At 38.5% G+C, this 23,449-nt stretch overlaps 1 protein-coding gene across 1 annotated transcript; it reads left to right on the top strand.

Moving 5' to 3' along the window:
* The first annotated feature begins 1,848 nt into the window (after window positions 1–1,848).
* On the top strand, window positions 1,849–3,468 carry Znf22 (zinc finger protein 22). The gene has a single exon (XM_010622480.3). It carries the CDS (start codon window positions 1,985–1,987, stop codon window positions 2,723–2,725), a length of 741 nt encoding a protein of 246 aa, XP_010620782.1. The 5' UTR covers window positions 1,849–1,984; the 3' UTR covers window positions 2,726–3,468.
* The last annotated feature ends 19,981 nt before the right edge of the window (window positions 3,469–23,449 follow it).

Here is a 23,449-nt window from a genome sequence, read left to right as displayed (position 1 = left end):
GCGGAACCTGGGCGTTTTCGAGTCTCCGGTCTCACCTGATTGCTTTAGCGTTAAAAAAAAAAAAATGTGCTTTAAAAAAATGCATAATTACTATAACAGGTACTTTTTACATACCGTGTACCCAACAGCGTTTCCTTTGTAGCAGATAGACTAAATATTTGATGGAATTAATGGATGGGAAATGCTCTTTGCATCTTTATATTATATGTAGTTTGCTCTTTCTGATACTATAATTATAGCGACAAAAATTGTTAAACATTCCTGCGTACTCTTAAGCCGGGAGTCTCCATTGTACAAAAGCAAACAAAGGCAATGGAAAATGATACGTATTTTCAGCTATTTGTTCTATGTTTTTATATGCAAAGAAATCCAGGGTAATTATCCCTATTTTTAAATTGTACAACCTGACCCAAAATCCAGAGAATAGTTCGAGTAATTTTATTTTGCAGACCTAGCTTCTTCCACCGGGCCACCTGTTTCGAGTACCTCTAGTTTTTGGCTTGCATGTTTGGGTAATTTTAAATAGCCTCAAGACAACCCTAAAAGTAAATAAAATGAATTTGAAAATTTTCAGCACTTAAGTATTTTTTAAATACCATCAAATTTTTACAGGAAAATTACTTGTAACCTTTTCTCCTTTTTTGTGTGTTTTACTTAGCACACTTTTTCTACTCAGCTTAATATCCTTGACTGAAAGATCTGTTAAGTGTTTTCACTCTCCAAAAACAATCCTTGCATTGTCCTCTTTCTTAGGTCAATAGAATCCAGAAAAAGTAATAGTAATGTATCTCTTCACTGAGTTTTTTTCCCATCTAGTACTCGCTGAGGAGATTCACAGTGAACTTACAATTTACAAAGCAAGTGTCCCTGCTCCCCCATGACTGGGGATTAAAAATCTAGGGCCTTTAAGCCACATCTTCAGCCCTTTTTTTTTTTTTTTATTGGGCTACATTGCTAAATTTACCCAAGCGGGGCTTGAACTTATGATCCTCCTTACTTCAGCCTCTAGCAGTGGTAGGATTATGGGCCTATGTTACTACAACTAGCTGTAGCTCCTACTTTCATAGCAGACTATCCTATGTAGAACTAAGATTAGCTATGGAAGTCTATACATACTTATTTGTGGCCAAATAGTAGATTCCTAGGTTCATATCACATATGATTTGTCATGTCTTTCAAATTTGGACTCATTAATTCACCATTAAATGAGAAAGTTAATGTGGGAGTAAATCTGAAATAAAAGTACAGTGGATCCTCAAGTTACGATCGGCCTGACAGACAACCTGGGTTAATTAGGTTAATGGAAAATTCATCTGCCTTCTGTTATCTATAGTGTGTACCCAGGTAAGCATCCAGATCTCAGCTATATTGATTTAGTTATAACCAGCCCTCGAAACTGATTGAGTTTGTAAGTCAAGGGTCCACTGTATTCTATTACCCTGTGAAATTATATTCTTGTTGTTTAATCTTTACTCCTCTTTGTCCTTTAAAATAAGAAACTCGATTTTTTTTTTTTTTCGGTGTTTTGAGACAGGATTTCACTGTGTAGTTCAGGCTGGTCTTGAACTCATGGCAATACTCCTGCCTCAGCCTCCAGAGTTGTGGGATTACAGATGTGTGCCACCACACCAGTGATAATGCTTTAAAAAAATTTTTACCTCATCACTTTTTTTGTCCTTCCCAATAGACAAAAACTCTCCAATGGTAAATTCAATCAAAATGTGCTATTTAATTAAATTTAACCACTGGAATTATTAGAATTATTCTGCAAATATTTTCCCCCAGAATTAACTTTGTTTTCATTTATGTTAAACACATCTTTAATTTAAATATCAATGTAATTTTTGATACATTGAGGTATAGATCATCTATAATTTATTATTTTTTCTTCCACACAGAAAATACTGTGCTTTGTAACTCTAGGAAATGAGACCTTAGTTCAGAAGATAGTGGACACTCTAACAAATACATTTGGCTTTTCACCATGAGGCTAGCAAAACCGAAAGGAGGGGGGAAAGCGGGTATTTCTCGGAGCTCAAGCCAAGGAAAAGCCTATGAGAACAAGAGCAAGCGCAAGACAGTCCGGCAGCGGCAGAAATGGGGAGTGACCATTCGCTTCGACTCAGGTTTGAGCAGGCTTAGAAGAAGCTTGGATGAGAAACCTTACAAATGCACTGACTGTGAAAAGAGTTTCAGTCAGAATTCCACTCTTTTTCAGCACCAGAAGATCCATACTGGAAAGAAATCCCATAAATGTGCTGATTGTGGGAAAAGTTTCTTCCAGAGCTCTAATCTCATTCAGCATCGTCGCATCCATACTGGGGAAAAGCCGTATAAATGTGATGAGTGTGGAGAAAGGTTTAAACAGAGTTCAAATCTCATTCAGCACCAGAGAATCCATACTGGAGAAAAGCCCTACCAGTGTGATGAGTGTGGCCGCTGTTTCAGCCAGAGTTCCCACCTTATTCAGCATCAGAGAACCCACACTGGAGAGAAGCCCTACCAGTGCAGTGAGTGTGGCAAGTGCTTCAGCCAGAGCTCTCATCTGAGGCAGCACGTGAAGGTGCACAAGGAAGAAAAGCCCTGGAAAGGCCACAGTAAAACCATCAGGGCAAAACCTCACCTAGTGACCTCCTGGAAAGCTGGGGCAGGAAGGAAGTCAGCAGCTGTTCTCCGCCAAGGAAAGGGTACTGCTTCAGGCCTTTTTAAAAAAAATAAAAAGTAAAGATAAAAGCTTTGTCTTAGAACTGGGAACACTTAACAGTAGAGCACTTAAATACTGAATCCTTCCCTAGCACGAAGACATTGGGGGTTTAATGACATTGGGCTATACACAGGTCCAGAAGCCCTCATTTCTTTTTTGTATGACATGGAACAGCACTGAATGTTTTTACAACCAGGGACCCTTACTAGCAGAGCACTTAGATATTGGATCCTTCCCTAGCCTGGAGACATTGGGGTTTAATGACATTATTGGACTGATACTACATGGTCCAGCTGTCCTCATTTCTGTGTGACATAGAGCACAAAGAACTGGGAATATATTTTTAGAGCTAGGACCACTTAATAGTAGAGCACTTAGATTCTAGATCTGGCATGGAGACATTGAGGGTTTAATGACAGCTGAAACTATGGGAGTCCAGCTACACCTCCCCACCTTTTTAAATGTAATTTGAAGTACAAAGAATTGAAGACATGTTCTGAGAGACTATAAGATCCCTGACCTCATTTGAAATTCCTCTCTGTATAATTTTGATCGTGTTTTTACAACACATTTGTGAAAGTGCAGGCATGCCAGTAATTACTCAGTTTTAGGACTTTATGTGGAAGGAACAGTTAAAGGGGAAAGGAATTTCATTAGTTTTGAAGTTCTGCAACAAATGTGGAGCTCTTAGGTTTGTAAAGTTTAGTATATTAACTAGTGGCTCATGATGTGACTCAAGATTCAATGTAATGAAATGTATATAATGAAGTTAATAACAATAATCAGCAAAGCCCTGTATGTTTTAGCTTTCTTGTGTTCCCCCCTTTTTTTATTGGACAGTTGCTAGTTAAAGGGGTGAGAACAATCCTGCTTTTCACCATGTTTTTCATCACAGATCCTGAAGAATACAAAGTGAGGATTAAATTAGACCACAAGTCTCATATATACAATACTGTCATTTGTCATGATGTTACTTATATGTCACTTGTTTTCCAGAGGTAGGATTGATTTATGTTCATCATGCCCGTGGCCTCTTTGTACATTTTCTTGTGCTCTGACAAACTGAGCCAGCCTTTTAGATGTACATGAATAAATAATATCTTACCAACAAAATCTCAGCTTGCTTCTTGCTAAAATAATACAAGTTAGAAACCTCCCTTCAAGACTGTGAGCTTTTGATAGATCTGTTTATCTTAGACAATTGTTTGTCAACAGCAAAAATCATTTAATATGTCATTGCATTGTGTAGCTCCTTTAAAACTTACTTTTTCTGTATTACAGTAAATGTTTAAGAAGGCTAGCAAACGTTTCTTAACATCCATTAAAATGGTGCCAAGTGTCTCACATTTCTGATCAACCTTCAGCTCAGGTTTTCATTTCTATTGAATTCCAACATTCTGATTTTTTGGTATATTTTGTAATCACTTCTTGCTGAATTATTTACAATTATCAATAAAAGTATTTTGCATAGTACTGCCTTCTGTTTATTTTTCTTTTTCTTTTATTTATTTTTGGTACTGGGGATCGAACTTGGGTCCTTGTGCTTGTGAGGCAGGAGGCAGGATCACTGAGCTAAATCCCCGGCCCATAATTTTCTTTTGAAAACTATAATGATTTAGGTGACAGACCTGCACAGTGTTTGGAAGAATCACTTGTTTTTCCTGTTTTGAACTGCTCAAACTTGAAATTTGCCTGCTATTTATTACAAACTTCCACTATAAACATGGATGTACATAATATCACTGTGGTATGAGGCTTTTAATTCTTTGGGGAAGATATCCAACAGAGGAATAGCTGGGTCAAATAGACCTCTAATCCTAGTTTTTTGAGAAGTTTCCACATTAATTTTAGAGACTGGAGAGTTTAGCACATCTTTTTTGATGACCAGGCATCCTCTAATCCAATATTGGAAAGTCATTGAAGGCTCTAGATGTGATCTTATTTTTGGAGAAACTGTTTTTATTTATTTTTTGGTACCAGGGATTGAATTTGGGACTTTGTGTTTGCGAGGCAGGGGGTAGAACCACTGAGCTAAATTCCCAACCTGAGAAACTTTTTAGATGCCTTTAAAAATGGAGACCGGTCAAGGAGAACTCTTGGCATCGTGAGAGTCAAGAGGCCTCAGAATAGTCCCAAGAGGAAGAAGTGTTTGCAGTAGGATCTGCAGAAGAAGAGAAGCAAGAGGAGTCTATCCTGGTGACTGAATAAACCTGGAGACACATCAGATGTAAGGTGTGGACCAGAGAGGAAACTGATGGGAGTTTTCCAGCCTAGGTTAGTAAGAGGATCAGTCAGGATTGGGTGGGGGGGGGAGATGATACACAATATTCATTTTAGAAAATGACCTTGAGATGCTTGTGGGAACATCTGAGTGGTAAAGGATAATAATCAAATATCCATGTCTGAAATGTGGAAGACTTGAAAGCAATATTTGGACCATTATGTTCCAGGTGCTTTACATATATTGGATAATTGTATTGCTTTATCTGGGAAGTTATAAAAAATACTGCACACTGGGTGTCTTAAACAATGCCATTAGCTGGGCATGGTAGCACACACCCATAATCTCAGCACTCTGGGAAGCTGAGGCAGGAGAATCACAAATTCAATCCCAGCTCAAGTAACTTAGCAAGATCCTGCCTCAGAAATAGAAATAAAAGTCTGGGAATGTAGATCTGCAAATGTCCTGAGTACAGTGCCTAGTACCACCAACAAAAACAAACACAACACTAACTTATTTTTTACAATTCTGGAAGCCAGAGGCCCAAGGTCAGGATTTGTAGCAGAGTTGGTGTCTGATGGAGCCTCTTCCTAATTTGCAGGAGATTGGCGGTGCCCCCTCACTATATCATATGGGTATTCATGCACAGAGAACTCTATAATCTCTCTTTTTATAAGGACACCAGTTCTGTTGGATTAGTGCCTGGCCTCAACATCATTGAATCTTAGTTTCTGCCTCAGTGTCTTCATCCCCAAGCACAGTTACATTGAAGGTTTATTATTCCACATCATAGATCATTTCAGAAAGTGGCTCAAGTTTACAGTACCAAGTGTTTGTTTGTTTGTGGGGATCAAACTCGGGTCCTTGTGATCGAGAGGCAGGCAGTGGAACCACTGAGCTAAATCCCCGGCCCAGTACCAAGTGGTTTGTCCGGTATGTCACTCTGCCTCCTAATTTGTAGAGAAATTTCTCAGGAATAACTGTTTCTTATTTCAGGAATTTGAGATAGGAATGCTGACTTAAATGTAACTTCTCAGATGAGGAACCTCAGACCTGAGAGCCCTGGTGCTAACCCTATGCTACCCTGATATTCAGGGCAGTCACCCCCCGCAGGAACAGAGACATGTAAGTACTCTTGATAGTTTTAGTGTGACCACTGATGCAAACCCGCAGATGAAAAGTCCCCAAAACCCCAGCTGTGCTGGAATCTCCAGCCAATGAAGGCCCCTAGCTATGGAGACACTCAGGAGTAGAGACTTCCTCAACAGGCTTTTCCGGTACATTATGTTACCAAAAACTGTCACTAGATGGCAGCAAAGGCAATGTAATGGAAACCATCCTCCCTCTAGTTTTTTTTTCCTCTGAAAATATTGTGAGCAGACCATAAGACCGGTGTAGCTCAGTGGTAAAGCACTTGCCAAACATGCAAGAGATCCTTCATTAGATCCTCAGTACTGGGAAATAAAAACTTGAGGCCATTCTAGGTCAAGCAGGGTTCAGGAAATGCCTTCAAAGATGCAAATCCAACTAAAAAGCTTTAGTCAAATTACTGGAATGCCATTTCCAGCCATTTTCATTGTAGATTACATATTAAGTAATTTATAAGGCACAAGGGGATAAGTAAGTTCCTTTCTTATCCTAGTAGGAAAAAAGAATCATCTAAAACAGTGGTCTCCATCTTTTATGGCACCAGGGAAAAGAGGCCCCTGGTGGAGTGATGGTAGGAGGAAAGGCTGAGAGCACTGCATTTTGATCCCATCACAATTGTCAAAGAGGGCTACGTAGAGTGACTGTCCCAGTGATTGTCCAAGTACTGGCAAGGAGAAGTCTTTAACTCACTGGTTCAGATATCCCTACTGTGGCCCTACACATTGATCCCCTCCCCCATTTCCAGATTCTCGTTCCTGTTTGCTTCGCAGTAGACTGTAGTCTACAATGACAGGAGCACCACAAAATAGAAAGTAAAAACATGGAGAGCATGGTGAGGGCAAGCCACATCTGGCTCATTTGTCCCAGCTACTGCTGGCCTCGGGAGAGTGAGAGGATGGGAATTCAGCATCAGATCTGATACAGTGCTGTCTTAGTCACATTCTTGACGACACAGTACCGAACATCTACAACTTAAAGGAGGAGACATTTTTTTTTGTTTCACATTTTCAGTCCATGGTTGGCTGGTTCCAAGGCAGAAATGGCATGGCAGAGGGGCACAGTGAAGAGTTGCTCGTGTCATGGTGGCCAGGAATTACAGAAGGGATGAGTTGCAAGAACACACCCTTCCAGGTCACACCCTTAGTGACCCACCACCAACCAGGCCCCCTTCCTAGTAGCAAGTCAGCTATAGCAACCCCATTTTCCAGTCATCTTCCCAATACATGAGACTTCAGATGAACATTTCAGATCCAGAGCATAACAAGTATCTCTGAAATTATGTTCTGAAATTCAGAAAAATGCCTCACCAATATGAAAGAAGCCCAAGTTCAGAAAGCAAAAAGAAAAATTAAGATAACAAGGAAATAAGTAGACTAGAGAAAATTTTAAGGAATCTAAAATTGAAATTCAGACAATTGAAATCCACACTAAAGGTAGCAGAATCCAATACAGATATTTAAGACCACAATGTCATGTGAAAGAAAGTTCAAGAAACTTTTCCGGAGTGTGGAGGGGAAAAAACAAAACAAAACAAAGAAATTCAATGAGAATGAATGTGGACAGAGATCCAACTCATGGGTCTCTGGCTACCATGCTGGTGGCTGCACACGGTAGTAAAGAGGAAGGACTTCCCTAGCCACCAATGATTACCAAGAGTTTCCTGAATTCAGAGGCTATCTAATCTTCTTCTGCTTAACAAGTCACTGCTTATCACCTTTATTACCTCATCATTTCTATGGATCAAGAGTGCATGTGTTCATGCAACTTACAGTATAGCACTTTGCTTTGTTACTATTGTAGAAGTCATTTCCCATCATCCCTAACATATCACATCTGCTAGAATCAACTCTTTGCTCCTGCTAGAATCAACCAGACATAGGCATGAGCACCAGGATCCAGAGATGCTGAGGGGCATCTTGAAGCCCACATGGCATGGGGCAGAGGAGGATATAATGGACAGAAACAGGGCAGCTTGTACAAATAAGTGAAGAATTGGGATGATACACTTGAGATTATAATATCACATCTTTATGGGCTTTTATACCAAGAAAGGACATGGACAAAACTACTAGATTGTGTTGGCTAGACGAGGTCAGAGGACCACCTGGTTTGGAGATTGCTAAAGGCAGAACAGCACCTAGTTTTATTGCCTCACTCCAGGGTACATGGCATGTACAGAGAAGAGAGGTGGGGTCTCAGCCCTCCTTACCCTTCAGCTGAGTGTCCTTTCACAGTAAACAACCTCAAGATGCCGATTAAAAGCATGTAACAGCAAGGTCTCAGGTTCGATCCCCAGTACCAAAAAAAAAAGTGTGCAACATTGTTTCAGTAAAGAAAAGCATGACCTGATAAATCAGGAAGAGGATAGCAACAGAACTGATATATAAGAGCAAGAATAACCTGGATTTTATCCACAGCTACTATGAGGGAGAAGAAAAGGGAAGGGGCCTGGGATGACTTTCTCATGCCTGGTTAGTCAGCTGATTAAAGTGTGGCACTACTAATTAAGATTTAAAGATAAAATAGAAGAAAAATAGTCACAAAGGAGCTGTGTCAGTGAGGATCCCAGTAGAAAACAGATGCTATGCTCTAATTAGGGCTGCTTGTAGAGTATTTCATAAATGAACTTTCTACTGTATAGAAATTATTAAAGACATGGCAAGGTACAGTAAAACCTTGGGTTGCAAGTAACTTGCTTTGCAAATATTCCACAAGATAAGCAAGCGTTTCTAATAAATTTTAACTTCATAAATGAGCAATGTATTGCAATATGACTAGTATATGACGCTAAACGTCATAGGATCATGACTGAGCCAATAGTTCTCTCCTCTCCTCTCCCTCCCTTCCTCTGTCTTTCACTGCAGGATCATGGGCAATTGTCTCCCAACAGCAATAGATTATGGGGGAGATCTTGTCTGCAGAGGGGGAAGAGAAAAAGGTAGAGGAATCCCTCATTGCAAAGGAGAATAGGGAGGTGTATAAAATGTGGGAAACCGTGCAAAATTTTGTAAAAAGCACCAGCTGAATAAGGCTGCAACAATGGGAGTGATGAGTCTGTTTAATGACAATACAATGTCACATTTCCATGGAATCCTGAAAAGGAGGCAGAAGCAAGTGTCATTGGATAGATTCCTTGATAAAGTTGCATGAAAAGAAAAAGATTCCATTGAGCCATAGATAGCAGTGATTCTATTAGGACAGTGAAAGTCATCCTGCACAGTAACCTTCCTCTCTTTTGTCTCCCTCACACCAGGTTTTTGAAGGTGAGTGCATGTTAATTTGTTCATTTTGCTTTATATTTTCTATTATATTACAGTATTGTAATCATTTTCATGTGACTATTTGGAGGTTGTGGAACAAATCAACTGAGTTTTATTTCCTGTGGTGAAATTCACTTTGATATACAAGTGCTTTCAATTGCAAGCATGTTTCCAGGATGAATTATTCTCACAAACCCAGGTTTTATTGTATTTTGGGAAACAGCCGAACATAATGGACTCAGGTGCAGTACCAACTGTTTTCATTGTAGTCATAGGTAATTTATGTGTTCTTTATTACTCTGGCTAGAGCATATCAATTTTATTAACTATCAAAAAAGGCTTGTTGAGTATTTCTAGTTTTTCTGTTTGCTTTTTTCTTCCCTGCTTTGTGAAATTCTATTTTAATTATTCTTTCTTTTTCCTTTTTTTTAATCTTAAGGCTTGATGTACTTTTATTTTTTTATCATATTTAGGTGGAGGCTAAAAGATATAATTTTCACATGTACTTCTCTAGGTATGCATTTAAAATCATTACTTATCCTCTATGAATTATGGCTAAGGAATATACTTTTTTTTGGTTCTTTTGGGGTTTTTTTTGTTTTGTTTTGTTTTTTTGAGACAGGGTCTCACTACGTAGGTGAGACTGACTTGGAACACACTATGTAGCCTAGGCTATTCTCAAACTCACAATGATCCTCCTGCCTCAGCCTCCTGAGAGCCTGGATTACAGGCCTGTGCCACTACGCCTGGCTAAGGAATATACTTTGAATAACTTTAGTCTTTTTTGCTCAGCCTTGTGTTATGCTCATACTATGGTCAGTTTGGCGAATTTTATATGTACACTTCAAAGGCTTTGTATTTGTTGTTACTGAGTGCAGAGTTCTATACATATCCACTGGGCCATGTTTGTTAAGTTTTTCAGAATATTTGTATTCTTACTATGTAGACATTTTAGGTAATATTATTGGTATTGAGAAAGGTGCATTTTAGCCTTCCATATTAATTGTACATTTGTCTCTTTCTCTTTGTTTTGTTAATTTTAGTTTTGTATATTTAGGACCTAGATTGATGCATATAATTGGGTACTGCAATTTCCTCTTTGTACATCAGTCCCTTCATGTTTATGAAATCTTTTTTTTTTTCAGTGCTGCTTCTTTCCTCACAGTCTTCTTTGATGTTTCCTCACTAGTTAAAATTTTGTCTCTTTTGCTTTCAAATTTTTCTGCTTCTACTTAAGGAAATTTGTGGAGTTTCTGCTGGTTTCTCTGCTGCCTATAATAGCCCTCTACCTAAGCACAGCCAAGTTTCTTAACCTATTTTCTCTCTGCTAAGAATCAGCAAGTTCTTTAAGGAAAAAAGTAACTATAGAGCATCATCCAATCAATGCAAAATTTCCCCTTCTGTGAAATTCTGGTGCTCCTAGTCTTGGTTGATTCAGCAGCTCCTCAGTACCTCAAATAAGTAAAAATATGTCTCAGAGAACTTTACCACCATCAGAAGCAGTGAAGAATACAGGTCAGTAGTAGAGCACTTGCCTGGCAGGGACAGGCCCTCCTGGTTTTGATCCCAGTGCAGGCATCTGGTAGTGTGTGCAAAATGATGTTTCAGGCTTTTGATTATAAACTTGTGGGACTAGTAACCCTCAAATCACCTGCTTTGGGACAGGAAGATAAAAAAAGAAGACTTCTAATGCTTAACAGTGATTTTTTTTTAAACTAAATTTTCCAAATGAGTTTTTCCTAAAAGAAAGGATGGTTGTCCCAGTAAGCAAGATCTAGCCTAACACCTACTAGTCCTGATGTCTAGCAGGACAGTGACTTAGAAAGTCGATTTCTTCTCTAACCTTAAGCAGTTTCTCTTTTAACAGTCAACCTATGGTCAAACAAAACAGAAAACAGAAAGCATAGATAATTTCAGAACTTGGTAAATAAAGTGAAAGAAAATGATGTTACCCAAGGTAGCATTTCTTTAACAAAATTCCTATTCATTTCTAAATTTAAACATGAAGGATCCAGTAAAGCATGTGAGGGTACACATGGACGTACATCCCACCAACTTTAGGAAACAAAATCAGTGCATCTGGAGTCAGTGAGAAGCAGCTCTAAATCCCCATGACTTTAGGTAACCACTGTCCCACCAGGATCACACAAATATGGCCAAGGGTCACACACAAGGAACCAGCTCTCCTGGTGGAAATGTCTGCTTACAGTGTTGGGAAGAACACTGCAGTGCCTGGAAGGCTGTGAAAGTCTTCTTTACACATCTGTTAGTAAAAGGCTAATCCTTTCTCCTCTAAGGACATTTACCTCGCCTTTTCACCTCTGATCCTCTGGAAACCTAATGAAGGTGATGTGGGCACACAGGCTCTCGGGAGACCACCAGTTGTCTCCACCTCCTATTATCCACCTTCTGTAATTCCCTCCCACACAGTGTGGGCAGGATCTGTGACTTGATCCTGGCCAGTAGAATATGGGAAAGGGGCCAGGGACATGTCACTTCCATGACTGTCTTACATAAGATGTAACTGCCGTCTCACTGGCAGACTCTTGTTGGGTTTGGTGATGCAAGCTGCTATGGAGAAGCCAGTGTGGCAGGAAACTGAGGGCAGCCTCTGGCTGATGGCTGCCTGGAGCTGAGGCATAGATAGGCTGAAGTCCTGTGAGACAACCACTCAGACAACCACTGTGCTTGGAGCAAGAAGCCTCTATGAGACCCATAAGAATGACTGGGGCCTTTGGAGCAGCCTCATAGGAGGGATCCAGCCAAGCTGCCCCCACTTGCCACAGAAACTGTCTTGTTGTCTTAAACTGCTTAGTTAGAGGTCATTTGTCACAAGAGATAATGAATAGAATAATAAATGAGCCATGGTATTAGGAAGCGATGCTTATGGTAAAATGACCCCAGGTTGATAAATTGCATTTGGACCCTCTGGAAAGTCATAGCTTTTGTCTCCTCCTGACAGCAGTGACTGAAAACTGCTGATCCTTGCAGGGATGTTGGGAGATATGCCTAAAGAATGACTTCTTATCCAATGTAACCCCACATCCACCTGGATGGCTTTCCTTGAACCTTAGTGGTCACATATGTAGGCAAAGAGAACATCAGGCCCTGGGTGGCTCCAAGGACTCCTTCCACAAAAGAAACTGTCACATTCTACCCCCACTAGAAAATTGCACATCTTGAACCAAACAACTGTACGTCAATCGGCCATGTGTGGCCTGTGGTAGTCTCATGAATCTTTTTATTTGTATACTCACTTTACTACATTCTTGGCACTCTGGCACAACAGCAGGAAAGAAGAAAAATATTGCCTCTGTCCCCAAGGAGCTTATATGATAATGAGAAGACATAAATACTAAGCAACTAAATCAGTGACACACTTTGGAATTGTGATAAATGCCATGGGAAATAAGTGAAGATGACGCAGAGAGTAATGGCCTGATCCACTCTATCATGATTCCTGGCTTGAGAAACTAGAAATTTGTGGTGTCATTTGTTGACATATAGATGACTAGTGATTGGCCTTGGGAAGAGGGCTCAGATTTTTTAAGGGATGGAGAAAAACCAAGATACACTCTTTATACATTCTAAATTAGAGAAATCTGTGTAATATACCACCAAAGCTATAAAGTGAATATTTAGATTTATAAATCTGGAATTTGAGGAAAAGGTCACTTCTACAGACAAACACTAAGCCATGAACAGCAAAAGAATCCAGCAAAATGAATCTAATCTTGCTTAATGTCAACAAAATAGAACACAGGAGAGAGGAGGTGTGAGTGAAGTCTTCTTCTAATGAATAATCTCAGAAACTCTACCCCCACCCCTCAAATGCTAAAAGAACATTCAAAAGACTCTCCAACTTTTTTCCCCTTGTAATCCTCTTGTCTCAGCTTCCCAGAATGCTGGAATTACAGGTGGGTAACACTATGCCCGGATCAACTTTTTAACATATAATGATCCTCAGTAGGTGGACTGAAAGACTGGTCATGAGAACTATCCCTCTAGCACTAGAGTTAAAGGAGAAAATTCAAGGAGCAGGGTACATCGACCTCCTGAGAGCATGTGGTGTCCCTCACCACATTATCTTTAGCAGTGTGTTGTAGGAGACCTTTACCCAATTCTGAGTTCACGCTCAACTGTAGTGAGAACTCCTCATATGTAATGATGACTTTGCACTGCAAATGTGTGCCTTTCTCTCCTCTGTACGCAAGATCTCTGCCTGATGTCAGGGAAGCCTGCTTGTCTCAGTGGCAGGAATGCCTGGGATAGAGGGGGACTTAGCAGTCCCTACACCAAGAAGCAGCCCTCAGTCAATGAGGCATGGGATGAATAACATCTGTCTCAGAACCTTTGCCTAACCCTAGGAATTCAAGTTTTCTTTATTTTTGTTTTTATTGCTTTCTTTTAATAAAACCTGTGATACTTCCCCTCTTAACCAAATTTTAAGCATACAGTATTGTTAATGATAAACACAACATTGTAAGTATGTCTAGAATGTTTTAATCTTTCACAATCAAAACTTTATCCCTGTTGGAAAATAACTTTCCCTGTCTTTTTCCTCCAGCCCCTGCAACTATCATTCTACTTTCTGCTTCTATGAGTTTGACTATTTGAGATGCCTCACATAAACTGAATCATGTAGTATTTGCTTTCTGTGACTGGCATATTTCACTTAACATGATGTCCTCAAGTTTTATTCGTGATAGTACTCCCTTCTTTTAATGGCTGAAAAATAGCATACAAACTTCATTATCCAAAATTATAAATAAAGAGCAAATTGAAAGATGAACGATAGATAGATCTTACTCAAATGGGTAAGGGATCAAGAGAGGAAAGATGAGGTGAGGGAGGGAAAAGAAGGGGAGGGACAAGGGATAAAGCATTCAAAATGTGTTGTGTACATATACCAACTTCACACAAGGATTGTACACATTATGGACTGCAAACATGTATTATACACACACATACACACTTATATGTATGTATATCAGTTTCTTTATCCATCAATGGACATTTTAGTTGTTTCCTCATTTGGATATTATGAATTCTTCAGTGAACATCGGAGTTTGATCTTCCAGCACTCAAGTGTGTGTTTTGAAATTCAGTTCTTTGATTCATTTTTATTTTAGCTCATTACATTGTGAGAGATATGAGTCTAGATTCAACCTTCTGCATGTGCATAGCTAGTTTCCCCAGCACCATTTATTAAGCTATCTTTCCTTTAGTGTTTTGGCCCCTGTGGCAAAGATCATCTAGTTGATCGTGCTTGGGATTGTTTCTCAATCTTGTGTTCTGTTCCATTGATTGTCTACTCTGTTTTTTTGCCAGTACTACATTATGTTTATCACTGTTGCTTTAGAAAATAATTTCAAGTCCAGAATTATGTTGCCTCCCACTTTGGTCTTGCTACCCAGAATTGTTTTTGTTGTTCTGTGTCTCTTCTCATATCTTATAAAATTCAGGATTGAATATAAGCTTATGTTATGTATTTTTTATGAGTTTTATTTATTTATTTTTTTTTTGGTACTGGGGATCGAACTCGGGTCCTTGTGTTTGCAAGGTAGGTGGTGGAACCACTGAGCGAAATTCCCGGCCCCTATGTTATGCACTTTTATCATAACAAAAAGTTAGAAACTATCATTCTGTTTAAAAAAAATAAAATACGAACAAAATGTGACTTACACAAAATTATTCTCAAATATAATGACATAGGTAGGTTACATGTAAAAGGTCAGGAAATGTGCTGGAATAGACACATTAATAGGAAGATACACTTTAGAGAAAAGAAAATTTGAGAAATAAAGAGGGATGTTATATAATGATAAAACTGCCAATTCACCAAGAAGACGAAAAATCCTGAATGCATATGAAACTAACAAAAGAGCTCCAGAGTACTTGGAACGAAAAGGAACTGAGTTAAAAGGAGAGATAGGCAAATCCACAAATATAATTGGAGACTTCAACATGCCTTTGTAGTGGGAAGAAAATCAGCAATCTATGAAAGAACTAAACAAACCCATGAACTAAATACTCTACATCTAATTGACATTTACAGAATACTTCACTGACCAACAGCAGAATATACATTATTTTCATGTTCATATAGTACATTCACCAAGATCTGGAGCATAACCCAACTTTAACAAATTCAAAATAGCTAAAGACATACATTAAGAATGTTCTCTGACTATACCTATGTTAAACTAGAAATTAGTAATAGAAAGATAACTAGAAAATCTCCAAGTACTTGGAATTTAAATAATGTACTTCAGGTCAGGGATTTAGCTCAGTCGTTCCGCCACCTGACTCGAAAGCACAAGGACCTGAGTTTGATCTCTGGTACCAAAAAAAAGAGGAAAAACTAATAATGTACTTCATAAACCCTCTGGACAAATAGAGAATCAAGGGAAATATTTTCATATTCTAAACTGAATTAAAATTAAAATATGGAGATATTAAAAATGGTGGAGTAAAAGCCAGCAGCAAAAAACAGCCTCTCTGGGACCTGGAATTAAGATACCTAGAAAACAGTTTAGCAAAGGAAAAAAGAAGTAAGGATCTGGGAATCAAGAAAGAGCCAACAGGGGCCAGGGATTTAGCTCAGTGGTTCGGTGGCCTGCCTTGCAAGCGCAAGCGCAAGGACCCGAGTTCAATCCCCGGTACCAAAAAAAAAAACCAAAAAAGAAGAAGAAAAAGAAAGAGCCAACAGGAAAACTGAAAACCAGAGAGAAACTGGAGAAAGCACAGACAACACATTAAAAAACAATGAAGCTTTCTGGAGCACTCATCCCAGCTCTTAGGGAAAAGGTCCTATCTCCACAAAAATAAAGCAAACCAGGAGAGTATCAGCAAGGAAGAAACAGCAGACCAACAGTTCTGGCCCTGCAAATAGCCTACAGTTATTGTAAGCTACAAGTACAGGACAGGGATTTACCCTGAAAGTGATTATTTCCTCACAGCAGGCTAAAATTGGACAAGAAATTCACTGCAGTGTCTCCCATACTTGGGAGTGATTTAATCACAACCTCTTTGGGGAAGGGGTTTATTGTTTAAGATTGAGCTACTCTTTGAATCAGAAGTCATAGAACAACATTTGAGAGTCTCTAGGATCACCCCACCACAGTGACTGGGTGGGAAATGTCCAAAAAATACAGTCACAGAGAAAGGTCAAACTAGTAACAGATCCCCTGAGAAGTTTAAGCAATGGTGAACTCAGGTTGTAAAGAACACAGCAGTGTGGGCTTCTGTGGTGAGAAGCCAGACCCACTATGTAGTTTTCTGAGGGGGCTGTCTGTAAATTCTGACATAAGTCCAGTGGACTGCTTGGCCCCACTTGCAGCAGTGGTCTGTTTGTGTTTCCTATCTGCCAACGTGATCAGGGATACACCTCAGTTTGGGCAGTTGTCAATTCCAGGCTTTAAATCTTTTTTCTGGTGTCCAACTTGAATAAGTTTTACTGATCAATTTTCTGTTTTACTCACAATTTAATATATCATCTTCTTTATCCTTTTGGGGTCTTTCCATGAGTTTTACATTTTAGTTATTATTTTTCAGTTCGGGTATTTATATATCATTTTTATTTATTCATCATGGATGAATCCTCCTATTTTTCTATTCAGTTTTGGAGTGCTTAAAATTGCTTATTGAACATTTTAAGTAGCTGATTTAGTTTGTAAGATAATTCTATCATATGTATTATCTCGGCATTTGTTCTCCCATAATAATTGAGATTTCTGTGGCTCTTTAGTTGCTAGTTAATTTTGGATTAAGATACAGTTTTGAGACTGAGATTTTTTGAAATTTTTCAGCAAGGGTTGATATATTTGTTTTACCAAGAAGCTTACCTTGTTGAGTTCAACCATCTCTTCTGTCCCATCATCTAGAGGAAGTGGCTTCAACATCAGTTCAGTTATCAAAATCTTGGCACAGTTTCTCACATTTTTCCCACATGTGCATCTTTTAAGGATGGTCTGAGTTCTGGCCAGAATGTGTCAGTTCAGTTGTTGTTGTTTTCATTGTTTTCCTGTAGTACCAGGGATCAAACTCAGGACCTTCAGCTTGCCAGGCAGGCACAGCACCACTGAGCTAAATCCCCAGCCCTGTTAGTTCAGTTTTGAAAGTCTTTAATATACTGATTAGTACCATCTCCAATCATATGGAATTGTGTCATAAACTTTAGGGCCATTTAACTACTTACAGTGGTTTGTTTCTTTCCTGAGATCCAGTCTCATCACAATCTTCTCAGCACATTTTATTTTCTGGAGCCTCCCCTTGTAAGTTCTGTAGCCAGAGACATGGGGCCTTAGTTGCTCTTCTCTGCTGTGATTGCACCTCTGTCTAAGAGGCAAGAGATAGAGGACAAAATCCAGAGTTAACCACCACTGATTTGGTAGCATTTCAGATTCTGGTCTTTTATTGTCCAACCCACTTTTAATAGCTGCCTCATGAATTCTGCTTCATTGCTGCATTCAGAAGAGACAGGATAGAATTTTTCCTCTTTGCCTGTAACTGGTTCCCACAATTACTCATTTATTCTCTTATTTTCATAGGTCCCGTGCACTTGAATTTGACCTCATTTATGGCACTTTCTGTTATTGCTCACCTTCCTTCTTCCTCAGGCAAGGCCTATGCTACATGATATGTTGTTAGTAACACAGGTGTTACCCACACTGTATTCTACATTACTGACACTGTATTGCTAAATGATTGCTATGTCAAAACAGCGTTGCCTAACCTTATACTGAATTCAAGAATAGGTTCATGGAGGCAGTGTAGGAGATTTTTCATCACTACTTTACTGCATCAATTACTAACACAGCAGCAAGATAATGAAGGCAAGATTTTGTGATTTCCCAAAGGCATGTTAGCTCCACAGAAAACTTTTCCAAGATGATCTAAGTGATAGAGAAACCACTCCATAAAGGATTAATTATTTACTAATTTATCCCTACTGGAATGACCTAGAGGCTAGATGAACTTTCTGTTGTAAGCTCAAGTGTGCTGAGAAATGTGATGTGGCAGCTCCTTAATGTTCAGGGATCGTAGGGATTTGGGGCCTCCCTAGAGGATGCTGTCAGGGCCCTAAAAGATATCCTGCCACAATTAGCACTAACTAGCTTGAAAGCCTCTTCTGCTCATGACTTGCAGAGCCAGTTGGTACAAAAATAAATTAACTCCCACTTTGCTCTCTACCCTATCTCCATTCTCCTACCAGCAGCTCTAGTCTAATAAGCACCCCATTTCAGCCTATTGCTGTATTGATTTGCTTATGCCTTGCCTTGTTTCTGGGTGTAAGACAGACTGGTATTTCCTCTGCTTCATTTCCTTTGCTGTTAAGATTCTTTAGGGGCTAATTTACACTTCAGAGAATAGAACTGAAGTGAATGCCAAAGAAATAATAAATATGGCACTAGTTTTTAAAGTGTGGCCCCTAGGCCAATAGCACTCTGTCACTTGGGAACTTGTTATAAATGGAAATTCTTGGGCTCCACCTATAGCCTGAAACACTCTGAGGGTCTGGCCCTGCAATTTATAATTTAAGAAAACCTTTTGGATGATACTGATGAATGCCCATGTTTGAGAGCAGCTGCAAATAAGAAGTCAATAATTGCCTGACAGTGGCATAATAAGCAAGAAGCATGGTTAGGTATGGCTTGCTTCTCAAATTCTTAAGCTGCACTGTTTGTATTTTTTCTCTCTGTGTTTAGAAAACAACTTGTCTCTCACCAGCCCGAAGTGGCTGGGTAGAGTGGATGGGGTAGGCACAGAACATATCTGCATATGATTGGTGGACAGTGCCACATCCTGTCAGGCTGGCTTGTCAAGTTAATCCCTAAAAAGAATTGGGTTTAGAAAATGTAAATAAGACTATCTGCAAATATATTAATAGGTTCTGAATATCTCACAGCTTCATTAAATTCACTTCCAGCCTTCTGCATACCTTCTACTGCCTACGCAGGCACTCTTTCAATCCCCCTCAAAACTAACCCTTTACCCTAGCTATAAAAATAATGCCAGAGTCCAACCTCTTGTCTGTTGTTTAACCTACTGACATTTCTCTTACCTCCCTCTCTTCCCACTGACATATTCCCTTCTTTTTCCCCTTCTTCTCTCCTTTCCCCCTCACCCTCCACATCACGGATGTACCACAAATAGCAGTATACCAGTCTGTAAGTGGTATAGAAAAAAGCACAACACTACCAACACAAGTTTTAATGTTTACAGTTGATGTATAGTTGGATCTGTTAATACAGTTATAGCAAGTAGAAATTCTCTTCTTTCAACACAATGACAGGATCAAACTCAATTAAATTGAATAGGTTGCACAGGTAAACAATACCTCTTGACAAATAAAGCCAAATACACAGCACTGGAAAACAAAGCCTAATTAAAGAGAACTTCATATCAACAACAAATTTTCTTCACTTGATTGGACCTCAATCCTCAACACATGTACACATGCACACATGCACACACGCACACACACGGGATTATGATAAAACAAAACAGCATAATACCTCCATGAATCCCAACTGTCCCAAAGCAGATTCAAGGGACACCGAGGGAGAGGAAAGCAAAAACTAGACAGCTGTACAAAATGATTATAAAGGAAACAAAGAAACTTTGCAAGTTCAAAGGGGACATAACTCAAAATATAGTAAGGCTATCATACAAACTGGCCAATGTGGTTATGGGGGAAAGAAATAGAAATTTGGAAGAGCTGACCAAAATGGTTCAAAATGTAAATGACAAATTTACCAATGATATAGACTTTGTGAAAAGGTGCAAAACAGAAAATCTGGAGATGAAAATTCTATAGAATTCATAAACAGTAGAAATGATTGATGTGAAGATAAGTTTTCAGGAAATGAAAAAATGGAAATTTGTGAGGGTTTACTCAGAAATCTTTTTAAAAAGAGAAGAAAATTCATCTAACATCTACTAGATGACACTAAGAATACTTACATAAGGCTAATTGAAGTTACAGAGAAAATAAACAGCACACATGAAATTTGAAAATCTATAGAAATCATAGCAGAAAAGTTTTCAAGTATAGGGAAAGAACTCAACATACAGGTAAGCAAGGTTGAGACAATTTCAGATAAGTACAATGATAAAAGAGGCTCTCCACAATATATCATAGTCAAAATCTGAGATGTCTAAAAAAATGCAGAATCTTAAAAGTTGTCAGCAAAAAGCAAAATAACCCCTTATAAATGTTAACCCTATTGGAATTACCTCAGACTTCAACACAAACTTTGAAGTCCAAGACAGCAATGAATGAGGTGTCTCAAGCCCTGAAAGAAAACAACTTCCAGCCCAGGCTAATATATCCTGCAAAGAAATCTTTCAAAATTGATTGAAATAAGGGCATTCCACAAAAAAAAAATCTTAAGTGACTTATGAAAGCAAAACCAGCACTTCAAAATAATTTCAAGGATATTCTAGAGAGAAACAATGAAGCCAGTAAAGCCAAAAAGTTAGATGGAATGAATACATCAATCAATCACAGCAATATTGATAACTTAATGCCAACTTGAGCCACCAATGGTACATGCATGACTGTTCCATCAGATAATATGGACAACTCCATCAGGAAGTACAGGATACCTTATGGGAGAGTCATGTATGCACTGCTGGTGGTACAAGCTGCCTGACAGTGAGATATATAAATTATTGCCTGATCTGAATATGGTAAAAAGGAAAAAATTAAGGACTCAACAACAATAAAAAACACAATGGCAGGAATCAGCCAACATCATTCAGGAATAACTCTCAATGTAAATTGCCTCCAATTAAAAGACACAGCTTGGCAGGATGGATTACAAAATAAAACTTGCCAGGCATGGTGACACATGTCCATAATTCCACCACTTGGGAATCTGAGGCAAGAGTATCACCATGAGCTCAGGGTAGGGTCAGCCTGGGTTGCACAGTGAGTTCAAGTGTAGCCTGAACATAGTAGGAACCTGTCTCAAAAAATAAAAATAACAGAAAAACCCACCCCAAAACCAAAACCAAACAAAACAAAAGCAACAGTCTAGTCTGTCACATTCAGCTGAATTGTATAATCCAAAAGAAGTCCAAAGATGACAAAAACAAAGAAGAGAAAACAATTTTCCATTTGCCAGGACCCCAAGAGCAAGCAGGGGTAGAATCTTTATTCTAAAACAAAGTAAACTGAAAGCTAAAACTGATCAGAAGCAGCAAAGAAGCTCACTACATATTAATTAAGGGAACAATTCAACAGGAAGAAATAACAGTTCTAAATGTATATGCATCAAGTATCAGTGCATGTAACTTCATAAAACACAGTACTGGACATAAAAAATTAAACACAAACACAATCATTGTAGGTGACCTCAATTTAAAAATACCTTAACTAAACAAAACATTAACAAACAACAGCACAGAATCAACTTTTGAACAAATAGACTCAGTAAATATCTACAGAATAGCTTAGTGGTTCCATCACCTGCCTTGCAAGCATAAGGTCTGAGTTTGACCCTGGTACACACACAAAAAGTAACTTATAGAATGTTCTACCCTCTCATAACAGAATACAAATTCTTCTCAGAAGCATGTAGAACTTTACCCAAAATAGACGTCATACTAGTCTATAAAGCCTACTTAAATAAACACTAATGAATTGAAGTTATCCCATATATACTATCAGATCATAGAAATCAATTGAAAAAACTAGAAATCAATTGCAAAAGAGCCACAGACATTTTACTAACTCTTGGAAAAATTAAACAACGTACCTCTGAACACTCAATGACTCACAGAAGGAATCAAGGAAGATATAAACTATTCCTGGAATCAAATGATAGTGACAGTACAACATACCATAATATGTGGGACACAATAAAAGCAATTCTAAGATGGACATGTATTGCTGTGAATTTTCACATTAAAAAAACAGAGTGAGCTCAAATAAATAAGCTAATAATGCATCTCAAGAAACTAAAAAAACAAGAACAGTCCAAACCCAAACCTAGTAAAAGGAAGGGAAGTATAAACATCAGAAAAGAAATTAATACATTTTAAATGAAAACAAAAAATACAAAGAATTAATGAACTAAAGAACTTGTTCTTTTTAAAAATTTATTGGTACATTTTAGGTATATAATACAGTTACATTCATCATTGGGATCTGATACCTTTATGTAACTTATCTTGGTTTTTATTTTTTCCCCATTCCCAGCCCTCCCTTCACCCCCCTTTACTGTTTACAAAGACATTGTTTCCATATTTTTCCCTTTCTCATATTTTCCCCCTTTTCCCTTACCCTACCCCTCCCACTTCCCTAACTCTTTTAGACCTTTTCTTCCTATTGCATAAGGTAGTGCCACCACTGTGGAAATCAATCTGGAGATACCTTAAACAACTAAGATTAGAAATCCCATTTGATCCAGCTATTCCTCTTCTGGGTATCTTCCTAAGAGAATTAAAAGAATCATACCACAGTGATATACGCTCACCTATGTTTACAGCAGCACAGTTTGTAATGGCTAAAACTTGGAAACAGTCCAAATGCCCATCCACTGGAGACTGGATAAAGAAGATATGGGTTTTGTTTTGTTTTGTTTTGTTTATAAAATGGAGTACTACTCAGCCATAAAGAATGAGAAACTAGAGATATTTATGGCTAAGTGGATACACATTGAAGCCATATTCTTTTTTTTAATTAATTGAGTTTATTGGTACATTTAAGGTATACAGTACAATTATGTTCACTATTGGGATCTTGTACCTTTACATGACAGGTCTTGGTTCTCATTTTTTCCCCTTGTCTGTGCCCTCCCTTCACCCCTTCCTTCCCTCCCCATTTACAAACACTTTATTTCCATTTTTTCATATTTTTTCTTTGCCCTTATTACCTTTCCCCTACCTTTCCCATTTTCTCTATACCTTTAGCCCTTTTCTTCCTATTTCACATGGTCAATTATATCATTAGGATCTTATGTACTATTATAGTTTATTCACACCAGAGAAACTATTCAGTATTTAAACATGTGTGACCTATTTATTTCACTTAGGAGTATATCCTCAATATGTATCCATTTTCCTATGAATGAATCTAATTTCTCATTCTTTATAGCTGAGTAG

Source organism: Fukomys damarensis, unplaced genomic scaffold, assembly GCF_012274545.1.
Source record: "Fukomys damarensis isolate Sample0158 unplaced genomic scaffold, DMR_v1.0_HiC HiC_scaffold_1, whole genome shotgun sequence".
Classification (NCBI taxonomy): domain Eukaryota; kingdom Metazoa; phylum Chordata; class Mammalia; order Rodentia; family Bathyergidae; genus Fukomys; species Fukomys damarensis.
The sequence above is the reverse complement of the archived record's forward strand: the minus strand, read 5'-3'. Positions and strand labels throughout refer to the sequence as shown.